The sequence below is a fragment of the Mustela nivalis genome (assembly GCF_964662115.1).
Source record: "Mustela nivalis genome assembly, chromosome: X".
Lineage (NCBI taxonomy): Eukaryota > Metazoa > Chordata > Mammalia > Carnivora > Mustelidae > Mustela > Mustela nivalis.
Genome location: NC_139040.1, coordinates 54357453 through 54380622, shown reverse-complemented (window position 1 = coordinate 54380622; position 23170 = coordinate 54357453). Strand labels below are relative to the sequence as shown.

The following is a 23170-nucleotide window of genomic DNA, read 5'->3' as shown; positions in this document are numbered from 1 at the left end:
TTTAGGTATAACAGCTGCAGCAATGGCTGAGGCAATGAAGCTGCAGAAGATGAAGCTTATGGCAATAAACACTCTTCAGGGAAATGGAAACCAAAATTGGACTGAGTCAGAGCCTGATGATCTTAATTCTAATACTGGTGAGTGTCTTCAGGACTACAAGATAGGTGACTCTCACTAATGTATTCTGAGATTGGAGAGAGAAAGTATGAGGGCAAGAGGAGAGAATAATTTGTATACTTTGATTTTGAGCAGTTATTGCATAAGGATGGTTAACCCTACCTCTAACTAGTACAGTGAAACTAGAAAACCATTAAAATCAGAATTAAATTTCAGGAATCAGTTACCTTCATTGTTTTTGTAGTGGAATCAATTACTAATTTTTATAGTGTTAGCTACTTTACCTTTTGCCTGTGAAAAGTTGTCCCCTTCAGTTTTACCTCAGGTTGCTTACTTTAACTTTCTCTCAAGAATGTACCACTGAGAGTTCTGAAAATCCACCTTGGCTCACCTGCAGTCATTTTAGGTGGACTACCACCTCTTTAGCTAAGTAAAGGTGCTGGCATACTCAGGTCATTGGCAAGGGCTAATGAAAAGAAGTAGAACAAAGAGAAAGCAAAGAAAAGAAAAAGACAGAATAAAGGAAGAGAAAGATGCCTGTGGAATAGAATATCTTCTCCCTTCTTGCCAGTTGTTTTTTCTCCTTTATCTTGTGATAATTTTACCTTGGTTTTGATCATAAGACTACCCCTCAGATCTCTTTTGAAAGTAACTTGGATTATTGATATCAGCATACATTAATGGATACATAAATAATTAAATAAATAATTATGTCTTAATTTTATTGGGACAAAAGAAAGGGCAACCAAAGATATTCTTAGAAGCCATACATTTCTGATCTAATTCTGTAGCTAAATTTAATATAATGTGATAGGTAGATTGGTGGCAGTCTTACCTCTCTTCTTTAGGTTCCTAGAGTTTCAAGCACAGTGGGACTTTATTTTAGAGGGAAAAAATCAGGGTAATTAAAGAGGGAAATAACTGACTCAGATCAGTATAATAAAATACTCTGACTTTAATACAGTGTAGCTCTCCTCATCTAAAATTAAAATATTCAGAGTGAATTATGGAATGAGGGCTGGGCTTCAACCAGTGTTCACAGCAGGAAATCAATGGAAAAATGCATTATTTTATTTAATTTGTGGCAACTGTAAGCAACACATAGATAATATTAAAATTGGTACTAAGCAAAAAATAATAACAGTAAGTTACCAGTTATTATGTGCTATCTCCCATGTTTGTTCTTTAGTTATGTTTTTTTTAATTTAGTTATAATTGACATATAATACCGTGTAAGTTTATAGTGTAAAATGTGTTGATTTGTTACACTTATCTATTGTAATATGATAGCACCAGAGCATTAATCTAATACCAACATCACATCACATTATTATTTTTTATGGTGAGAACCTATAAGATCTAGTCTCTTAGCAACTTTCAAGTGTATAATACAGTATTATTAATTGAATCTCAATGTTGTGCAGCATTTATTCATCTATCTCTTGTGCTAACATATTTAATTATTACCAAATTTCCAGGAAAAAAAAAAGGCATTTTCAACACTCTATTTTGCAAATAAGGAAACAAAGGCACAATGTGGTTCAGCTTTGCTCATAGTCCCAGAGCTAGTAAGCGGCAGAGGTACATTTCAATCCCATGTCTGGTTAAGTCCAGAGTCTGTTTTATTTACATTCTTCCTCCTCTTTAATGCTGTTTTGTAGCAGAAATTTTATTTTATCAAACCCTTCAAATAAAAGTTGTTTTTATCATGAGGATACACTAATAAACTGATGATCAGTTTCCTAGTCCTAACACCTCTTACTTCATATCGGGTTTCAAATCTTATAGTGTCTTAGAAATAACCACAAATTTACAGGAAACTTCTTGTATATAAAAATATTTTTTTACCAATAAAAATTAATGGGAGTTCAAGCAGTAATTTCTGTCATATTTTTCTTAGGTATACCAGATAATGAAAAACTGTACAAAATTTCTAAGTTGTTACTTTATAACAGGACAATAAAGACATTTTGAGAGATGTACTGATTACCTAATTTCTAACTTAGTAAGTAGTTAATTTTCCTGGCTAAATACAATCTGTCCTAACTCCATCCATCAATCATTGTGATAAAAATAAAGTATTAGGTTTCCATCTGTGTATAATGTTATATTTGGTGTAGAAATGAAAGTAGAGTAGCCACTGTGTTTGAGCTTGAAGATGGCAATTTATCCTTATCTTGATGTACTGAAGATAAGCAGATATAAAAATAATTATAATGATGAAAATAATAATAATACATATTTATATGAAGTCCCTGAGATTTATGAAGTCTATAAATGAGCACTACTGCCTTGTGTGTATATGCACACTAGAGTGTGTTATCAGGAGAGATCCCTTTCATCATAACTTCCCCTCATGGGTTATTGGAGAACAGGTAGACCTCAGCAGTATTCTCCACTGAGGACTCCAAGTCACAGCTGGCACAACAGATTGACCAGGAAACGTGAGGGTAAGAGGATGGTGAAAAGAAATTAAGAGACAAAGAGATGGGGGCAGGAGGGACACTGAGGATTATGTCCAACAGTGCCGAGTTTATTCCACATTTTACAAGCATTTATAAGGCAGACCACAATAGAGGGAGTAATACATCAGTATCTAGTCAGATGACTGCAAGTTCCTATAACAAGTTTACATTAACTACAAGCAAATCTTGTGATGCCAGGTAGTCTTGGCTAATGCCATTAACAAGACAATCAACCAGAGAGTGGGTTATGGGAGGTACAGGAACAACAAGGACCAACTAAGAACTCTTGACCCTGACCACAGTGTTCCCTTCTGTAGGGATAGTGTGTGGGAAGTCACGTAGGCAAGTGCATGACACATCGCACAGACCCTTCCTTAGTATTACTCGACTTTATTGACCTAAGCCTTTAGGTCAGCTATTCAGCCTTTAAAGGAGGCAAAAGACAGGGCCTGGTTTGATCCATGACTCCAACCATGCTGTGGCCTCCAACAACTCCAGCAGCTCTCACTGCCACCACAGACAACCACAGATTTGTCTGTCAAAGAACCTGGCAGTCTTTGCCAATGGCAATCTCAGCTGATGGAATTGCACAAAGTCAACAATGTTGTGCCTTCCCATTTCTATATTTGGAGCTGTCATTCCACTGTCCTAGAGCCAGAGCTGCCACACCCCACCCAGCCAATGTCTGTACATGAAGGTCTTTCCTTACTGAAGTGAGTCCATAAAATCTGAAAGAGATGCTACTGCCTCAAATATGCAGATAGCAATGGAAAGTCAGAGAGAAGATAAACAATCAATAAAACACCACGCAAAAGGAATATTTTTTTAAATAAACTAACCCTAATGAAATGAAGATCTGTGGTGAATTGCCTGACAAAGAATTCAAATAATAATTACATAATAATTTTTTTCTGCAAGCTGAATAAATTATAAGAGGACATACTTAACATAAATCAAGGAAATCAGGAAAACAATACATGAACACAATGAGGAGTTCAACAGAGATAGAAGTCAATAAGAGATTCTGGAAGAAATTCTGGAGTGGAAGAATACAATGAAAGAAACAGAAAATATGATATAAACTTTAATATAAGACACAGTCAATCAAGAAGGAACAAACTGCAAACTTGAAAATAAGTCATTTAAAATTTTTCAGAGTAGAAATAGGAAAAAAATGAAATAGGGGAAAGTAAGCCTACAGGATTTACAGAATATCAGGTTATATTGTTTCTCTTGCATTGATATATGCATTATGGGAGTTTGGGGGGGGAGAGAGAAAGGGGGAAACAAGCTTTTTTAAAGAAATAATTACTGAAAAATTCCAAATCTAGGGAGGGTAATTGACAACCAGGTTAATGAGGCTCAAAAATCCTCAAATATGATCAATCCAAAGAAGACTACACAGAGATACATTATAATCAAATTGTCAGAGATCAAGGATAGAGAGAATATTTGAACGTATCAAGGGAAAAGTCAATTTGTTACATATGAAGAAAGCACCATAAGACAATAAGCAGATTTCCTGGCAGAAACTTTGCAGAGCAGAAGAGAATAGGATGGTATATTTAAAGCACTAAAACTTATCACCAAAAATACAGTAACTGGAAAAATATTTCAAAAATATAGGAAAAAATAAAGTTTTCTCCAGATAAAAATTGAAGTACTTCATCACCATTAGAATTCCCTTACAAGATATGCTTGAGGGGGTTCTTAAAATAAAATGAAAACACAATAAAAACAGCAGTGTTAAATCACAGGAATGCATAAATATCACTGGAAAAGGTTAATGGATAGAGAAATACAGGTTAATGTAACACTGTAATGGTGCATAAATAATTGTACTTAACTAATAAATTACTGAACACTACATCAAAAACTAATTATGTGCTATACAGTGACTAATTGAAGATAATAAAAAAAGAAAATTTTAAACTATGTATCAACATGGACAGGACTGGAAGAGATTATGCTGAGTGAAGTAAGTCAAGCAGAGAGAGTCAATTATCATATGGTTTCACTTATTTGTGGAGCATAAGAAATAACATGGAGGACATGGGGAAATGGAGAGGAGAAGTGAGTTGAGGGAAATTGGAAAGGGAGATGAACCATGAGAGACTATGGACTCTGAAAATAAATCTGAGGGTTTTGAAGGGGCAGGGGATAGGAAGTTGGGTGAGCCTGGTGGTGGGTATTATGGAGGGAAAGTATTGCATGGAGCACTGGGTGTGGTACATAAACAATGGATTCTGGTACACTGAAAAGAAATTTAAAAAACAAAAAAAATAAAAATGAAAAGACAAAAATTTGCTAATGAATGCACAATATAAGAAGCAGATTCTGACTACAAAAACAAAAAAAGGGGTGTAGGAAAGTAAAAGTGGAGAATTTTTGTATGTAATAGAAGTTTAATTTTTCAATGATTCATTAGTTGAACACTACTTCATAAACTAATAGTGTACTGTATACCTGCTAACTGAATATAAGGGGATAAAAGAAGTTAAATTATTATCTACTTAAAATAAAAATTTTATTGAAGTGCAAGGCAGTTGAGTAGTTGCTAAACACTAGAGAGTTCTGTAAGTAATTTGAGAAACTGATCAACCCAGGTAGTGTGAGAACAACTCAGGAAAGAAGGGACCAACTGAGTCTGGGTCCAGCATTTGGCATCTGTAACATTTTAACTCACTTTTTCTTATGGGTTGAATTGTGCCCCTTAAATGATATATTGAAAATTGAAAAAAAAATAAATTAAATCTTAAAAAAAGATATATTGAAATCCTCACCCCTAACACCTCAGAACATGAACTTGTTTAGAAATAGCATCATTGCAGGGACCCCTGGATGGTTGAGTCAGTTAAGGATTTGCCTTCAGCTCAGGTCATAATCAGAGGGTCCTGCATCAGGCTCCCTGCTCATTGGGGAGCCTGCTTCTCCCTAAATAAATAAATAAATATATAAATAATATACATATTGTATACAAACCCAAGTTAAACAGGAAGCTAAAAACTATGATAGATATTCAATAGAATCAAAGCAAATCACTATCAAAACAACTTAACAAATAACAATGGAAGGCAACAATAGAAGACAAGGACAGAGCAAGTTTAAACCAAAAAAGTATTCACAGGATGGCAAGAGTAAGTCATTACCTATTCACTACTTGATGGATGAAACCAACCAATTAAAATGCACCAACTGCCTTAAAGAATAAAAATAAAAAGTCCAGTCAAGTGGGAATTTATTCTTGGAATGCAAGGGTGGTTCAATACAAAATCAACCAATGTGAAACATCACATTAAAAAAAGAAATGATAAAAACCATATGACCATTTCAATAGATGCATAGAAAGCATTTGACAAAGTACAATATTCCTTCATGGTACAAACCATCAACAAAGTAGGTTTAGAGCCAATATACCCCAGCATAATAAAGGTTGTATATGAAAACCCACAGCTAACACCTTACTCAATGGTGAAAAACAGAGCTTTTCCTCTAAGATCAGGAACAAGACAAGGATGACCACTCTCCATTTTCATTCAGTGTAGTACTGGAAGTCATCATCCCAGCAATAAAACAAGAAAAAGAAATAAGAAGAATTCAAATTGGTAAGGAATAAACAAAATTCCCACTATTTGCAGATGACAATACCATATATAGAAAAACTATAAGGTTCTACTTTTTTTTTTTAAACCTTAATATTTTTTGGTCAATTAACTTTTTTTTAATTTTTTTATTTTTTATAAACATATATTTTTAGTCCCCAGGGGTACAGGTCTGTGAATCACCAGGTTTACACACTTCACAGCACTCACCAAAGCACATACCCTCCCCAATGTCCCTAATCCCACCCCCTTTTCCCAAACCCCCTCCCCCCAGCAACCCTCAGTTTGTTTTGTGAGGGAGACAAACCATAAGTGACTCTTAATCTAAGGTTCTACTTTTAAAAAGTACTAGAAGTTATGAATGTACTCAGTAAAGTTGCAGCATGCAATAATAAACAGAATTCTGTTGCATTTCTATACATAAATAATTAAGTAGAGAAAGATAAATTAAGAAATAACCCATACAAAATTTCACCAAAAATAATAAAATATCTGGGGATGAACTTGAGCTCCTTAGGTGAAAGATCTGTACTTTGAAAACCAGAAAACATTAATAAAAGATATTGAAGATGACACAAGCTAGTGGAAAGATATTCCTTGCTCATGGATAGCAAGAACCAATACTGTTAAAATGTCTGTACTACCTAAGGCAATATACACATTTAATGCAAACCCTATCAAAATGTCAACAGCATTTTTGACAGAAGAACATACAGACATTTGGGCAAGAGGGTGGAGCAGAAGGACCCTAAGCTTATTTTGTTCCATGAATACAACTAGATAACACTCAGATCAATATAAATAACCCAGAGAACAACACAAAGACTGGCAGAACAAGCTCTACAACTAAATGGAGAGAAGAGACCACATCAAAGAGTGTAGGAAGGGTGGTGACAAAGTGGGGAGCTAAATGAACTTGTGGGCCATTTCTGGGTGGGAGCCATGGCTGGAGGGGAGAGAAACAGACCCTCACACCACGGAGCTACACAGGGAGGAAAATACCCATAGAATTGACTCTAAAAACCAGAGAGGCTGAATTTCATGAGTTCATACAGCAGCAGGAATTAAATCCTGGAATGTTAAAAATCAGCAGGTTCAGCTCTGGGAGAACCAGAAGAAACTGAGTTCCTACATCTTAAGAGACAGCACAAAAAACTGCCTGTGAGATGCAGCATAGAACTAGCAATTTGGAAAAATACGTAGACTATATGGTAGAGTTATTTACTAATAACAGAGCATGGTCCCAGAGCCACAGTTTTCACTGGGAGACTCCTCCAGGAGCAAAGAAGTTGGTAGGCTCCATTTCCCTCCTCAAACTTCCACATACACACACAGCTACCTGTGGGAACTAGCACAGCATAGGTATTCACATGGAAACTCAGTTACACTTCACCCCCACCCCTTGTCCTGGCCTGCCTCGGTACCAGTGCTATGGGTCCTCTCCCCCAGAAGACCCATGCAAACTTTGCCAACACTACATCTCCCAACTTCATGCTTTGTGGGGCCTCAGTCCTTCAGCAGTGCCAAGTCACTTTGCAACTTGTTAAAATCGTGAGCCTCACTCACACACTTTGTGAATCAGACCCCAGCTAACACAGACCTTCATAGTGGTGGCCTGATCCCTGTGGAGCAGTACTGTTGCACAAAACTTGCAGGCATTATTCAGCCCATCCACACTCAATTTGCAGAGCATCCACCAGCTTCCCCAAGCTCATCAGCAGTTGTGCATTCTCTATGAAATATGACAGGTGTACAAAATATGTAGACACTATGTGCCCTGACTTAATGGCCCCAGCTGGCCTCAGTGTACATACACAGCTGCTGTGAGTCCCCTGTGGAAGAAGACCAGTGCACAAAACTAGCTAGCACAGTGAGCTACATCTCTATGTAGTTTGCAGAGCAGACCAGGCTGGCCCTTGTATCTGCAGCAGAGACATATCCTCTCTGGCAAAGGACAAGTACCACATTATTAAAAGTGTAAATATTAGCCACTACTTTCAAGAGCAGAAGATATAGCTAACATTTCCTAACACAGAGAAACAGACACAAAGGGACAGAGAAAATGAGGAGACAGAGGAATATTTCCCAAATGAAAGAACAGGACAAAACTACAAGAGCCCTAACTGAAATGGATATAAGTAATATGTCTGATAGATAATATAAAGTAATGATCGTAAGAGGGGAGAAGAGAGAAGATGGTGGAGGAGTAGGAGGAACCTATGCTCATCTTGTCCTATGAACACAATAAGATGACTATCAAATCATTCTAAATACTCTAGAAATTAACCTGAGGATGGACAGAATAAACTACACATTTAAAGAGAGAATACACCTTGAAGAAGGTAGGAAGTATGAAGACATAGTATAGGGAGGAAATAGGTGCTGAGGAGAGGTGGGAGCCATGTTCACAGGGAAGACAGAAGAGCACACAGGGGAACACACAAGGAGAATATTTTCCTAAAGCTGTTGGCTGGGAAAACAAGAGGTGCTGATTTTTGTAAGTTCTTGAAACCAGCAGGGTTAAAGACTGGAGGTTTAAAGGTCAGAGGACATGGCTGTGATAGAGCCTTGAGGGCACTGCCATATTCCTGGAGAGAAAACAAACAACCTGTGGCAGAAGCCATGGGAACAGCTATCTGAAGTGTGCCTAGTTTAAAGTTTCGCAGGTGAGGTAAGCAGAACACCAGGCAAGGTGAGTGCAAGGCAAGATTTATTAAAGGCACTCTCCAGTGAAAGGGCTTGGGAGAAGGGGAGCCAGGAAAATTGTGCCGGGAGGAGGTTGGCACTCTTGGGTGAGGTTCCGTGACTTGGAAAGGAGAAGTTGAGGAAATCGCACTGGGAGGGAGTTGGTGGGGGTCTTTTATCGGGCCAAGGTAGGGCATGGGCTCACATCCATATATGGTAGGGTATTTGGTGATCGGAGGGTATGGGGTGGGGGGTCCTGATACCTCTGTTTCCTGCATAGGTATCAGGTTACCTATGGAGATGTGACCTGGGCATATATCCTTTTGGCAGGAGATTCAAGGGTTAAGGAAAGGGAGGGGGAGGAGGCTGGAAGACCTAGGACCCAGCAGTCATTTCTATTGTTTCTCCTGCACTCCTGCACTCCCAGAGCCTGCCAAACCAACACCTAGGACACATACTGGGGAGACTATTCCCCATGTTGGAGTGCATCCCTGAAATGAAGCATTCCAGAAGTCTTTCTAAGGACAAAGGAGCTGGGCAGTATCTTTTCCCTCGCCCGCCCCTCAGCATAAAGCAGGAGCCACATGACAGAACCAATGTAGCACCCTCAATGGCTGCCTAACTTGCTTAATTCAAGAACAACACCCCTGTGCTCTGGTTGGACTGCCTTTATCAGTAAAGACTGCTTCATTCTCAGTGCAGTGGGTTCTGTCACCAAAAGGCCAGCAGAAACCCCTCCTTACACCACGTTTCCTGACTGGAGAATTCTGCAGGACTTCAGTTCTAGTGAAAATGGTTTTAGTTCTCATTCCACAAGCAGACAAGAGCACACTTAATTAAAACTCTCCACATTCTACCCAGGAACCAAACATTGCCCACTTCAGTCAATAAGAAATTCTGCAAACAATGGGCCTGAAGGATAAAACAGCCAAAATACAATAGCAGTGTGTATGCAACACAGAACAAAGATGATTCCTGAAGCACCGGACCCTGGAAGCTATATGGCTTTCATTCCATAAAGATACTAATCTCATGAAAAGGACACATTATGGGCTTTTCTAACACATAGAAGAAAACAGAAATTTAGACAAAATGTCAAGAGGGAAGAATTCGTCCCAAATGAAACAGGAAATCTAAGCAAAATAAGTGTAAGTAACATGTCTGATGGAGAATTTAAAGCAACTGTCAAAAGGATATTCATCGGGACTAAGAAAAGAATGGAGACTTCAGGGAGGTACTTACCACAGAAATAAGAGTTAAAAAATAAATATTCAGAAATGATAAATGTGATAATTGAGTTTGGAAAAAGGCTTGATGCAAAGGACACAAGGCTGGTAGAAGCTGAGGAATAAATAGTGATATAGAAGAATATAAAATAACAGAAGATGATAAAGCTGAACAATAGCAAGAAAGAAGTATGGAACACAGGAACAGCCTTGGGAATTCAGTGACTTTTTCAAATGTAATAACATCCATATTACAGGAGTCCCAGAGGAAGAAGAGAAAGACAAGGGGACACAAAACTTAGTTGAGGAAACAATAGCTGAAACTTTCTAATCTGGGGAAGGAAAAAGACATTCAAATCCAGGAAGCACAGAGAACTCCCAACAAAATCAACAGAAGTGGACCCACAACAAATTAAATTTGCAATTAAATTAAATTTGCAAAATATACTGATAAAAAAATATTAAAAGCAGCAAGGCAAAGAAGTCTCTAACTTAGAAGGGAAGACACATAAAGTTAGCTGGAGATTTCTCAACAGAAACATGGCAAGACAGATGGGAGTGGCATAATATTTTCAAAGTGCAGAATGGGAAAAACTGCAGTGAGGATTACTCTATTCAGCAAGGTTTAATCTCAGCATAATCTTCTACAGTCAGCAAAACTATAATTTATAATAAAAGAAGAGATCAAGAGTTTCCCAAACACTCAAAATCTAAGGGAGTTTATCACCACTAAAACAGACCTACAGGAAATATTAAAGGGACTCTTTGAGTGGAAAAGAGAGACCAAAAGTGACAAAGACAAGAAAGGAACAGAGTAAATATCCAGAAACAATGACAAAACAAGTAATAAAATGACACTAAATACATAGCTATCAATACTTACTTTGAATGTTGGGGCCCTTGGGTAGCCCAGTTGTTTAAGTGTCAACTCTTAATTTCAGCTCAGGTCATGATCTCAGAGTTGTGGGATTGAGCTTCATGTTGGGCTCTGTGCTGAGTGTGGAGCTTGCTTAAGATTCTCTCTCTCTATCTCCCTTTGTTCCTCCCCAAATGACTCTCTATTAAAAAAAATTACTTTGAATTTTAATGAAATTAATGTTCCAATAAAAAGATATAGGGTATCAGAATGGATAAAAAAGAATTGTCTATGTGCTTCCTAAAAAAGACTCATTTTAGACCTAAATAGAAAGGGAAATAATGGGAAAACATTTGTCATAAAAATGGACATTAAAAAAAAGCTTCAGTAGCCATATTTATATCAGAGAAACTAAACTCTATAAAGAGATACTATAAACTCTATAAAAAGAGATAAAGAAGGGCCCTGTATTATAATAATATATAATATATATATAATATATATGTATATATAATTAATAACAAATATAAAGAATAATAATAAAAAAATAGTAGGGGACATTAACACTACACTTACTTTGATAGACAATCACCTAAAATCAAAAAAGAGACAATAGTTTTGAATAACACTGGACCAGTTGAACTTAATAGATATAGTTGAACAGTACATCCTAAAGCAGCAGAATATGCATTATTTTTGAGTGTACATGGAACATTCTCCAAATAGATCTCATCCTAGTTCACAAATCAGGCCACAAAAACTATAAAAAGATTGAAAAAATACCATGCATATTTTTTGTTCACAAAGCTATGTAACTTGAGGTCAACTGCAAGAAAAACTGGAAAAACCACAAATACATGGAGGTTAAACAACCTCCTATTAAGTAATCAATGTGTCGACCAGGAAATAAAAGATTAAATTAAAAAAAAGAAATTAAATGCAGACTCAGTAGTCCAAATCCTTTGGGATGCAGCAAAAATGGTTATAAGAGAGACATATATAGCAATACAGGCATATGTTAAAAAGCAAGAAAAATCTCAAATATCCTAACTTGCACCTAAAGGAGCTAGAAGAAGAAAAACAAATGAAGCCTAAAGCTGTCAGAAGGAAGAAATAATAAAAATTAGTGCATAAAAAATCCTCTAGGAACGAACAAAAAGATAGTAAAAAAGATTAATGAAAAGAGGAGTTAGTTCCTTGTAAAAAGTTTTTTTAAAAAATCATAAACCCCTAGCCAGACTTGCGAAAAAGGACAGAGAAAGGACCCAAAAAATAAAATCACAAATAAGAGAGGAAAAATAACAACTAATACCACAAAAATGCCCCCTTATGGGAATATTATGAAAAACTAAATGCCAACAAATTGGACAACGTGGAAGAAACAGATAAATTCCTAGAAACATATAAATTACCAAAACTGAAGCGGGAAGAAATAGAAAACTTGAACAGACCTATAACCAGTAAAGAAATTGAATCAGTAATCAAAAACTCCCAAAAAGCAAAAGTCCAGGGCTAGATGGCTTGAAGGGTTAATTCTACCAAACATTTAAGGAAGACGTAATACCTATTCTTGTCAAGCTGTTCCAAAAAACAAAAACAAAAATAAAACAAAAACAGGAAAGGAAGGAAAATTCCAAATTCCTTCTATGAAACTAGCATTAATGTGATACAAAATCAGATAAAGACCCCACAAAAAAGAGAACTACAGGCCAATATCCCTGATTAACATAGATGTAAAAGTTCTCAATAATACTAGCAATCTGAATCCCATATTACATTAAAACAATCACTCACTACAATCAAGTGGGATTTATTCCTGGTCTTCGATTGTAGTTCAATATTCACAAATCAATCAATATGATACATTGTATTAAAAAAAGAAAGGGTAAGAACCATATGATCCTTTCAACAGATGCAGAAAAAGCATTTGACAAAGTACAACGTCATTCATGATAACAGCCTTCAACAAAGTAGGGTTAGAGCAAACATATCTTAAATAATAAAGGCCATAAACAAACAAACAAAAAACCCAAAAAATACAGCTCATATCATCCTCAATGGGGAAAAAAATGAGAGCTTTTCCTCTAAAGTCAGGAATAAGAAAGGGATACCCTCTCTCACCACTGATATTTACATAGTAGTGGAAGTCCTGGCCTCAGATATCCCACAACAAAAAGAAATAAAAGCTATACAAATTGACAAGGGAGAAGGGAAATTTTTTTCTATTTGAGGATGACCTGATCCTATATATAGAAAACCCAAAAGACTCCACCACAAATTGCTAGAACTGATACCAGAATTCAGTCATGTTGCAGGATAAAAAATTAATTTACAGAAATATGCTGCATTTGTATATAAATAATGAAGCATCTGAAACAGAAATCAAGGAATCAATACCACTTGCAATTGTACTGAAAACAACAAGATACCTAGGTATAATAAACCTTACCAAAAAGGTAAAATTTTAATACTCTGAAAAGTTTAAAACACTGATGAAAGAAACTCAAGATGACACAAAGAAATGGAAAAAACATTCCTCGCTCATGGATTAGAAGAAACAACGTTGTTAATAAGGCTATATTACTCAAAGCAATCTACACATTTAAGGCAATTTCTATCAAAATACCAATAGAATTTTTCACAGTGCTAGAAAAAACAATCCTAAAATTTGTATGGATCCACAAAAGACCTGAATAGCCAATGCAACCTTGAAAAAGAAAAGCAAATGTGGAGGCATCAGAATTCCAGACTTCAAGTGATATTACAAATCTGTAGTGACCAAGACAGTATGGTACTGGCACAAAAATAGACACGTGGATTAGTGGAACAGGATAGAAATTCCAGAAATGAACCTACAACTATATATTCAATTGATATTAAACAGAGCAGGAAAGAAGATCCAGTGGGAAAAAGTCTCTTCGACAAGTGGTGTTAGAAACACTGGGCATCTATGTGGAGAGGAATGAAACTGGACCACCTTCTTACACTATACAGAAAAAATAAATTGAAAATGAATGGAAAATCTAAATTCGAGGTAGAAAACCATTAAGATCCTAGAGGAGAACAAAAACAGTAATGTCTTTGACATTGGTTATAACAACTTCTTTCTAGATATGTCTCCTAAGGCAAGGGAAATTAAAGCAAAAATAGAATATTAGGATTTCATCAAAATAAAAAGTACTGCATAGCAAAGGAAACAATGAACAAAACTAGAAGCAACCTATGGAATGAGAGAAGATAATTGTAAATGACATCTGACATTAAGATTTTCATATCTTAAATATATAAAGAAATATAAAACTCAACATCCAAAATACAAATAATCCAAATAAAAATAGGCAGAAGATGGGGCACCTGGGTGGCTCAGTGGGTTAAAGCCTCTGCCTTCAGCTCAGGTCATGATCCTGGGTTCTGGGATAGAGCCCCGCACCGGGCTCTCTGCTCAGTGGGGAGCCTGCTTCTCTGCCTATTTGTGATCTCTGTCAAATAAATAAATAACAATCTTTTAAAAAATAGGCAAAAGACAATGAGATATCACCTTACAGCAGTTAGAGGGGCTAAAATTAACAAGACAGAAAACAAGAAATGTTGGCAAGGATGTGGATAAAGGGGAACCTTCTTGTACTGTTGGTGGGAATACAAACTGGTACAGCCACTCTGGGAAAGAGTATGGAGGTTCCTCAAGAAGTTTAAAAATAGAGCTACCCTATGACCCAGCAATTGCATTACTTGGTATTTACACCAAAGATACAGATGTTGTAAAAAGAAAGGGGGACATGCACCCCAATGTTCATAGCAGCAATGTCCATGATAGCCAAACTACGAAAGGAGCCTAGATGTCCTTCAACAGATGGATGGATAAAGAAGATATAGTACATATATGCAATGAAATATTATTCAGCCATCAGAAAGGATGAATGCCTACCATTTACATTGACACAGATGGAACTAGAGGGTAAGTCAATCAGAGAAAGACAATTATCACATGGTTTCATTCATATGTGGAATATAAGGAATAGCACCCAGGATCATAGGGACAGGGAGGGAAAACTGAAAAGGAAGAAATCAGACAGGGAGACAAATCATGAGAGATTCTTGACACTGGGAAACAAACTGAGGGCTGTAGAAAGGGAGGTGAGTAGGTAGATTGAGCAGCTAGGTGATGGGTGTTAAATGGGGCACGTGATGTGATCAGCACTGAGTGTTATATGCAACTAATGAATCCCTGAACATTAAAAAAAATAAATATATTTCCAAATTAAAAATAAAATAAAATAGGCAGAAAGCATCAGTAGATATTTTTCAAAGGAAGGTATACAGAGGGCCACCAGATAGATGAAAACATACTCAACATCATTCATCATCAGGGAAATTCACATCAAACCTATAATGAGATATTACCTCACCCTTGTCACAATGGCTAAAAACAACATTCAGGAGCACAAAACAGTATGTGTTGGTGACGATGTGGATAAAGGGGAACCAACTGCAATGTTGGTGGGAAATGAAACTGGTGCAGCCACTATGGAAAAGTGGTATAGATGTTGCTCAAAAAGTTAAATATAGAACTACGCTATGATGCAACATTTGCTCTACTAGATATTTACCAAAATAATATAAAAATACAAAATTGAAGGAAAAAATAAACCATAATGTTTATAGCAGCATTATTTACAGTATCTGAAATCTGGAAACAGCTCGTGTCCATCAATTAATCAATGAATAAAGAGGAAATGGTATATATACACAATGCAATATTACTCAGCCACAAAAAGATGATAGCTTGCCATTTGCAATGACATGGATGGAGCTAGAGAGTATTATACCAAGCAAAATAAGTCAGTAAGAGAAAGACAAATATAGTATGATATCACACATATATGGAATGTACAAATCAGGAAAAAAACAAGCATATGAAAAAGAAGAGAAAGATGCAAATCGAGAAACAGGCTCTTCAGTATTGAGAACAAACTGATGGTTTCCTGTTGAAGGGTGGGTGGGGAGATGTGTTAAATATGTGCTGAGAATTAAGAAGGACCCTTGTTATGATAATCACCAGGTGTTCTATATATTCAATTGTTTAATTTTATATATGAAACTAATATTACACTGTATGTTAACTAACCAGAATTTAAATTAAATTTTTTTAAAAAGGAAAGTAAATATAGGAATACTCACTGGACTTAAGATGAAAGGGGAGAACATCAATGAGACTCTTAACAAAGAGATAGAAAACATGGTAGAACAAATCAGAGATGGGTAACACAGTAAATAAGAATAAAAGTAAAAACATACTAGTATTATGGAGGGTACGTATTGCATGGAGTACTGGGTGTGGCGCATAAACAATGAATTCTGGAACACTGAAAATAAATTTACAAAATAAAAATTAAAAAAAAACTAGTGGAATAAATAGCATGGTAGAGGAAATGGAAGAAGAAATTAGCAACTTGCAGGTCAGAGTTATGGAATGCAATCAAACTGAGTAGGTGAAAGGAAAAAAAAATATGGAATATGAGGATAGATTTGCAGAACTCAATAATTTTATCCAGTGTAACAACATTCACATTACAGTTTCCCAAAAGAAGAATATAAAAAATGGGACAGGAAATTTATTCAAAAAAATAAAAGGTGAAAACTTTCCTAATCTGGTGAAAGAAAAAGAAATCAGATTCTAGGAGGTACAGAAATCTCCCAACAAACCAACCCAAGGAGTTCCACACCATGACACATAGTAATTAAAATGGAAAATGTACTGATAAAGAGAGGATATTAAAAGCGACATGGTGGTAGGTATTAAGGAGGGCACATATTGCATGGAGCACTGGGTGTTATATGTAAACAATGAATCTTGGAACACTACATCAAAAACTAATGATGTATTTTATGGTGACTAATATAGAACAATAAAAAAAATTTAAAAAAACATAAAAAATACATTTAAAGAAAAAAAACTTTCAAAGAAATACAAATAAAATAAAATAAAAGCAGCAGCAGAAGAGTTACCTAGAAGGGAAATCTCATAAGCCTCATAAGGCTATCAGTGGATTTTTCAAAAGATACTTTGCAGATCAGAAGGCAGTGGCAAAATATAGTGAAGGTGCTGAATTAAAAAAAAAATCTGCAGCTAAATCAATGTTCTATCCAGTAAGACCATCATTCAGAATAAATGGAGATAAAAATTGTTCCAGACAGGGTGCCTGGGTGGCTCAGTCATTAAGTGTCTGCCTTCAGCTCAGGTCATGATCCCAGGGTCCTGGGATCGAGTCTTGCATCAGGTTCACTTCTTGGCAGGAAGCCTGCTTCTCCCTCTCCCACTTACCCTGCTTGTGTTCTCTCTTTTGCTGTGCATCTCTCTGTCAAATAAATAAATAAAATCTTAAAAAAAAAAGGTGTTCCAGACAAACTAAAGCTAAAAGAATACATGACCAATAAACCAACCCTGCAAGAAATATTAGAGAAGACTTTCATTAGAAAGACCATAAATAAGAACAAGAAAATCAAGAAACATAAAATCAGTAAAAATAAATATATCTGTTAAAATCAGTCAATGAACTCACATAATAAATTGATATAAGGTATGACACCATATACCTTAAGGGTAGGGAGAAGAAACCTAAAAAATTATTTCAAATTTAAGTGACCATCAGCTTAATAAGACAGCTATATGCAGAAGATGTTATATATAAACCTAGTGGTAACCACAAATTAAAATCCAGTAATAGATATTGTAAAAATAAAGAGAAAGGAATCCAAGTATATCACTAAAGAAAGCCAACTTATGGTGAGAGAAGAAACCAATGGAAGAAAGGAACAGGGAAGTTCTATGAAAGCAACTACAAGATAAATTTTAAAATTGCAGTAAATACATATTTATAATTACTTTAATTTTAAACTGATTAAATGCTCCTATCGAAATACAAAGATGGATAGAATGTATTAAAAAAATGGGCCCATCTGTATAGCACCTAAAAGAGCCTCATTTCAGACCTAAAGTCACCTGCAGATTGAAAGTGAGGGGATGGAGAAACATTATCATCCAAATAGATAGCAAAAGGAAGCTGGAGTATCAGTACTTATATTGGACAAACTAGACTTTAAACAAAGACTGTAACAAGACTATGGACTGTGAAAAACAATCTGAGGGGTTTGAAGTGGCGGGGGGGGGGGTGGGAGGTCGGGGTACCAGGTGGTGGGTATTATAGAGGGCACGGATTGCATGGAGCACTGGGTGTGGTGAAAAAATAATGATACTGTTATGCTGAAAATAAATAAATAAATAAAAATAAATTTGAAAAAGAGAGACAGGACCCTGGGATCATGACCCGAGCCGAAGGCAGAGGCTTTAACCAACTGAGCCACCCAGGCGCCCCTCATGCATGTTTTCTAACCATAACTTTATGAAGGTAGTATTTAACCACAAGAAAAAAATCTAGAAAGAGCATGAATACATGAAGTTTAAATAATATGGTACTAAGCAATGAATAGGTCAACTAAGTAATCAAGAATAAATTTTAAAATATATGGAGAAAAATGAAAATGAAAAGACAGAGTTCCAAAATTTGGGGGATGCAATGAGAAAAGGGAAGTTTATGGCAATTCAGGCCTACCTCAGGAACCCAGAAAGCTTAAAGAAATAACTAAACTTACACCTAAAAGAAAAAAAGGAAGAACAAACATACCCAAAACCAGCAGAAAGAAGAAAGTAATAAAGATTAGGGCAGAAATAAATGATACAGAAACTAAAATACAAGTAAAACAGATCAATGAAACCAGGATCTATTTCTTTGAAAAGATCAACAAAATCAATAAACCTTTTGCAGACTCATAAAAAGAAAGAGAAGACTCAAATAAACAAAATAAGAAAAAAAGAGAGAAGAAATAAACTGGCATCACAGAAAAACAAAACGGTAAGAAAATACTTTGGAGAATTATATGTGTGTAAACTGGATAACCAGAACAAATCGATAAATTCCTAGAAATACATAAATTACTAAATCTAAAGCAGGAAAACATAGAAAAGTTGAACAGACCAATAAGCAGCAATGATTGGATCAATAATCCAAAAACTCCAACAAACAGAACCAAGGACCTGATGACTTCCTAGGTCAAGTCTACTAAACATTTAAAGAGGAATTAATACCCATTTTTCTCGTTTTTCCCCAAAAAATAGGAGGAGAAAAAACTGCCAAATTCATTCTATAAGGCCAGTATCATTCATACCAAAACCAGATAAAGACACCACAATAAAAAGAGAACTCAGGCCAATGCCTCTAATGAACATAGATGCAAAAATCCTGACCAAAATACTAGCACACTGAATCCAACAATACATTAAAAATCATTAATCACAATCAACTGAGATTTATTTCTGGCCTACAAGGATGGTTTAGTATTCACAAATCAATCAACATGATATATTCCATCAACAAGAGAAGGGATTAAAACCATAAGATCATTTCAGTAGAATCATAAAAACATTTGGCAAAGTAAAACATCCATTCAAGGAAAAAATCTAGTTGATCCTTGAACAACACAGGTTTGAACTGCATGGGTCCACTTAAATGCTGTTTTTTTGTTTTTGCTTTTTTACAATACAGTGCTGTAAATTTATTTTCCTTATGATTTTCTTAACATTTTCTTTTCTCTAGCTCAGTTCATCGTAAGAACAAAGTATATAATACATGCAACATTAAAAAAATCATAAAGAAAATAGGTCTAGAAGGAGCATATCTCAGAGTAATAAAGGTCATACATGAAAAACCCACAGCTAACATCATACACGATGGTGAAAAACTAAGAGATTTTTCCCATGGTCAGGAACAGGGCAAGGATCTTCCCTTTCACTAATTTCATTCAACATAGTATCAGAAGTTCTAACCACAACAATCAGACAATAAAAAGAAAGGACATCCGAATTGGTAAGAAAGAAGTAGAACTTTTGCTGTTTGCATATACATGATACCTTATATAGAAAACCTGAAAGGCTTAAGTGAAAAACTGTTAGAACTTATAAATGAATTCAGTAAAGCTACAGGATACAAAACCAATGTACAGAAATCTGTTGCATTCCTATACATTAATAATGAAGCAGGAGAAAGAGAAATTAAGAAAACAATCCCATGTACAATTGCACCAAAAATATATATATATATATCTAGGAAGAATCCTAACCAAAGAGAACTAACTACCTGTGCTCTGAAATATGTAAACATTGATGAAAGTAATTGAAGATAACACAAAGAAATAGAGGGACAGTCTATGCTCATATCTCGGAAGAAAAAATATTTAAAAATGTTTATATTACCCAAAGCAATTTTATAGATTTAATGAAATCCCTACCATAATACCAAAAGCATTTTTCACAAAAATAGAGCAAACAACTCTAAAATTTGTATGGAACCACAAAAGACCATGAAGAGCCAAAGCAACTTTGACAAAGAAAAGCAAAGCTGGAAGTACTACAATTCCAGACTTCAAATTATATTACAAAGCTGTAGTAATCAAAACACTAAGGTACAGGCACAAAAATAGATACCTAGATCAATGAAACAGAATATAAATCCTAGAAACAGTCCCATGATTAATTGGTCAATTAATCTTTGACAAAGGAGTCCAGAATATCCAATGGGAAAGACTCTTCAACAAATGGTCCTGGGAGAACTGGACAGTAGGCAAAAGAAAGAAACTAGACCACTTTTTTGCACCATACATGAAAGGAAACTGAAAATGGATTAAAGACCTAAATGTGAGACCTGAAAATATACTTTAACAGAGCACAGGCAATAATTTCTCTGACATCAGGTGTAACAAGATCTTTCTGGATAAGTCTCCTGAGGCAAGCGAAACCAAAGCAATAATAAACTATTGGGACTGTATCAAAATAAAAAGTTTCAAAAAATAAAAAATAAAAAATAATTCTGTACAGTGCAAGAAACAATCAGCAATACTAAAAAGTAACCTACAGAATGAGAGAAGTTATTTGCAAATGGCATACCTGATAAAGGGTTATTATCCAAATTATATAAAGAATGTGTATAACTCAACACAAGGAAAACAAAAAATCCATTTTAAAAATGGGCAGGGGATGCCTGGATGGCTCAGTTCGTTGGACATCTGAATGTTGGTTTTGGCTTAGGTCATGATCTCATGGGTCGTGGGATTGAGCCCTATGTGGAGCTCTACACTCAGTGGGGAGTCTGCCTGAAGATTCTCTCCTTCTGCCCCTCCCTGCACTCATGCGTGCACTTTCTATCTGTCTCTGTCTCTCTTTCTCTAAAATACATAATAAAAATACTTTAAAAATTTTAAAAAATGGGCAGAAGACATGAACAGACATTCTTCCAAAGAAGACACCCAGATAGTCAACATACACATGGAAATATGCTTAACATCACTCATTATCAGGAAAATATAAAGCAAAAGCACAATGAGATATCACCTCACATTTGTCAGAGTGGTTAAAATCAAAAGCTGAAGAGACAGCAAGTATTGGTGAGACTGTGGAGAGAAAGGACCCCTGTTGGTGGGAATTCAAACTTTTGCAATCACTACAGAAAACATATGGAGGTCCCTCAAAAAATTGTAAATAGCTACCATATGATCCAGTAAACACAATGCTGGGCATTTAATAAAGAACACAAAAACAGTAATTTGAAGAAATATACATACCACCATAGTTACTGGGGCATTATTTATAACATCCAAGATATGGAAGCAACTCATGTTAAATGCAAGATGGATGGAGAGAGAATGTGTGGTATAGTCGTATAGTGGAATACTACTTAGTCATAGAAAGAATGTGATTTCTGCCATTTGAGACACTGTTGGACCTAGAGTTTATAATGCTAAATGAAATAAGCCAAAAAAAGACAAATATAAGATTTTACCCATATGTGGAATTTAAGAAACAAAACAAATGAACAAAGAAAAAAGAGACAAACATTAGACCTTTAAATACAGAGTACAATTAGGTACCAGCAGAAAAGTGGATGTTAGGATGCTACAGTTATTTGAAGGGCACTGGGAAATGTATAGAATTTTTGAATCATTGTATCATACACCTGAAACTAGTATAATATTGTGTGTTAATTATACTTTAATAAAATTTTAAAAATACTACATGGTAATTGTATATAATTGGAAAATGTAAAGCATGAATAGACAAGTGTTGCAATGAAAAATAAGGTTCAACAATATGCCATTGACAAATGATTCAATTAAGTTTTAATAGCAGACATAGGTTGAAAATAAAGGGATAAAAAAAGATATACTATGCAAATGGTAACCAGAAGAAAGCAAGAGTGGTTATAATTATATCTGGCAAAATAGACTTTATGTCTTAAATTGTTTCTAGAAACAAGAAGGTATTTCAAATGATTAAAAGTGTCAATTCCACAGGGAGTGATATCATTTATAAATATATGTACATCCAATATCAGAGCACCTATGTATCTAAAGCAAATATTGACAGACATAAAGTCAGAAATTTGCAGCAATGAATAATTGCAAGGGACCTCAATACTCCACTTACAATAATGGATAGAGCATTTAGACCAAAAATCAATAAATAAAAAGCTATTAAAGTCATCTTGAGCAACTGTATGGACAAATGAACACAACAGACATATTCAGAATGGCTTACCCAACAGCAGAATTCACATTATTTTAAGTACATTTGCAACATTCTTTTTTTAAAAGATTTTATTTATTTATTTGACAGAGAGAGAGAGAGAGAGAGATCACAAGTAAGCAGAGAGAGAGGGGGGAAACAAGCTCCCCACCGAGCAGAAAGCCTAATGAGGGGCTTGATCCTAAGACTCTGAGACCATGACCCAAGCTGAAGGCAGCGACTTAACCCACTGAGCCACCCAGGTGCCCTTGCAACATTCTTGATAGATCCCATGTTAGATAACAAAACAAATCTTCACAAATTTACAAAATTTGAAATCATACCAAGTATTCTTTCTGGCTACAATAGAATGAAAAGTCAAAATCAATGACAGAAAGGAGGAAGGAAAATGTGTAATAATATAAAAAATAAAAAATGCTCTCTTGAATAAACATTAAGTCAAAGAGGAAATAAAAAAGATGTTTAAATAAACAAAAATGGTGCAACTTAAAAAATACCTTTAGACAAATGAAAATGAAATAAAACATTAAAAAAATCTATGGGATATAGCAAAAGTAGTACTACGAAGGAAGTTTATAGTGATAAAT

General features: G+C 35.4%; 1 protein-coding gene across 5 annotated transcripts in view; it reads left to right on the top strand.

Annotated features, from left to right (window-relative positions):
- DACH2 (dachshund family transcription factor 2) overlaps window positions 1-23170 on the top strand; it is a 904655-nt gene that overhangs the window by 614346 nt on the left and 267139 nt on the right. The window contains exon 4 of one of the 5 annotated variants that reach the window (XM_082715966.1): window positions 6-137. The exons of the other annotated variants lie outside the window; for them this stretch is intronic. Within the exon in view, the coding sequence (XP_082572092.1) occupies window positions 6-137 (132 nt within the window). The remainder of the gene's footprint in view (window positions 1-5; window positions 138-23170) is intronic. 5 annotated transcript variants of the gene reach the window in all.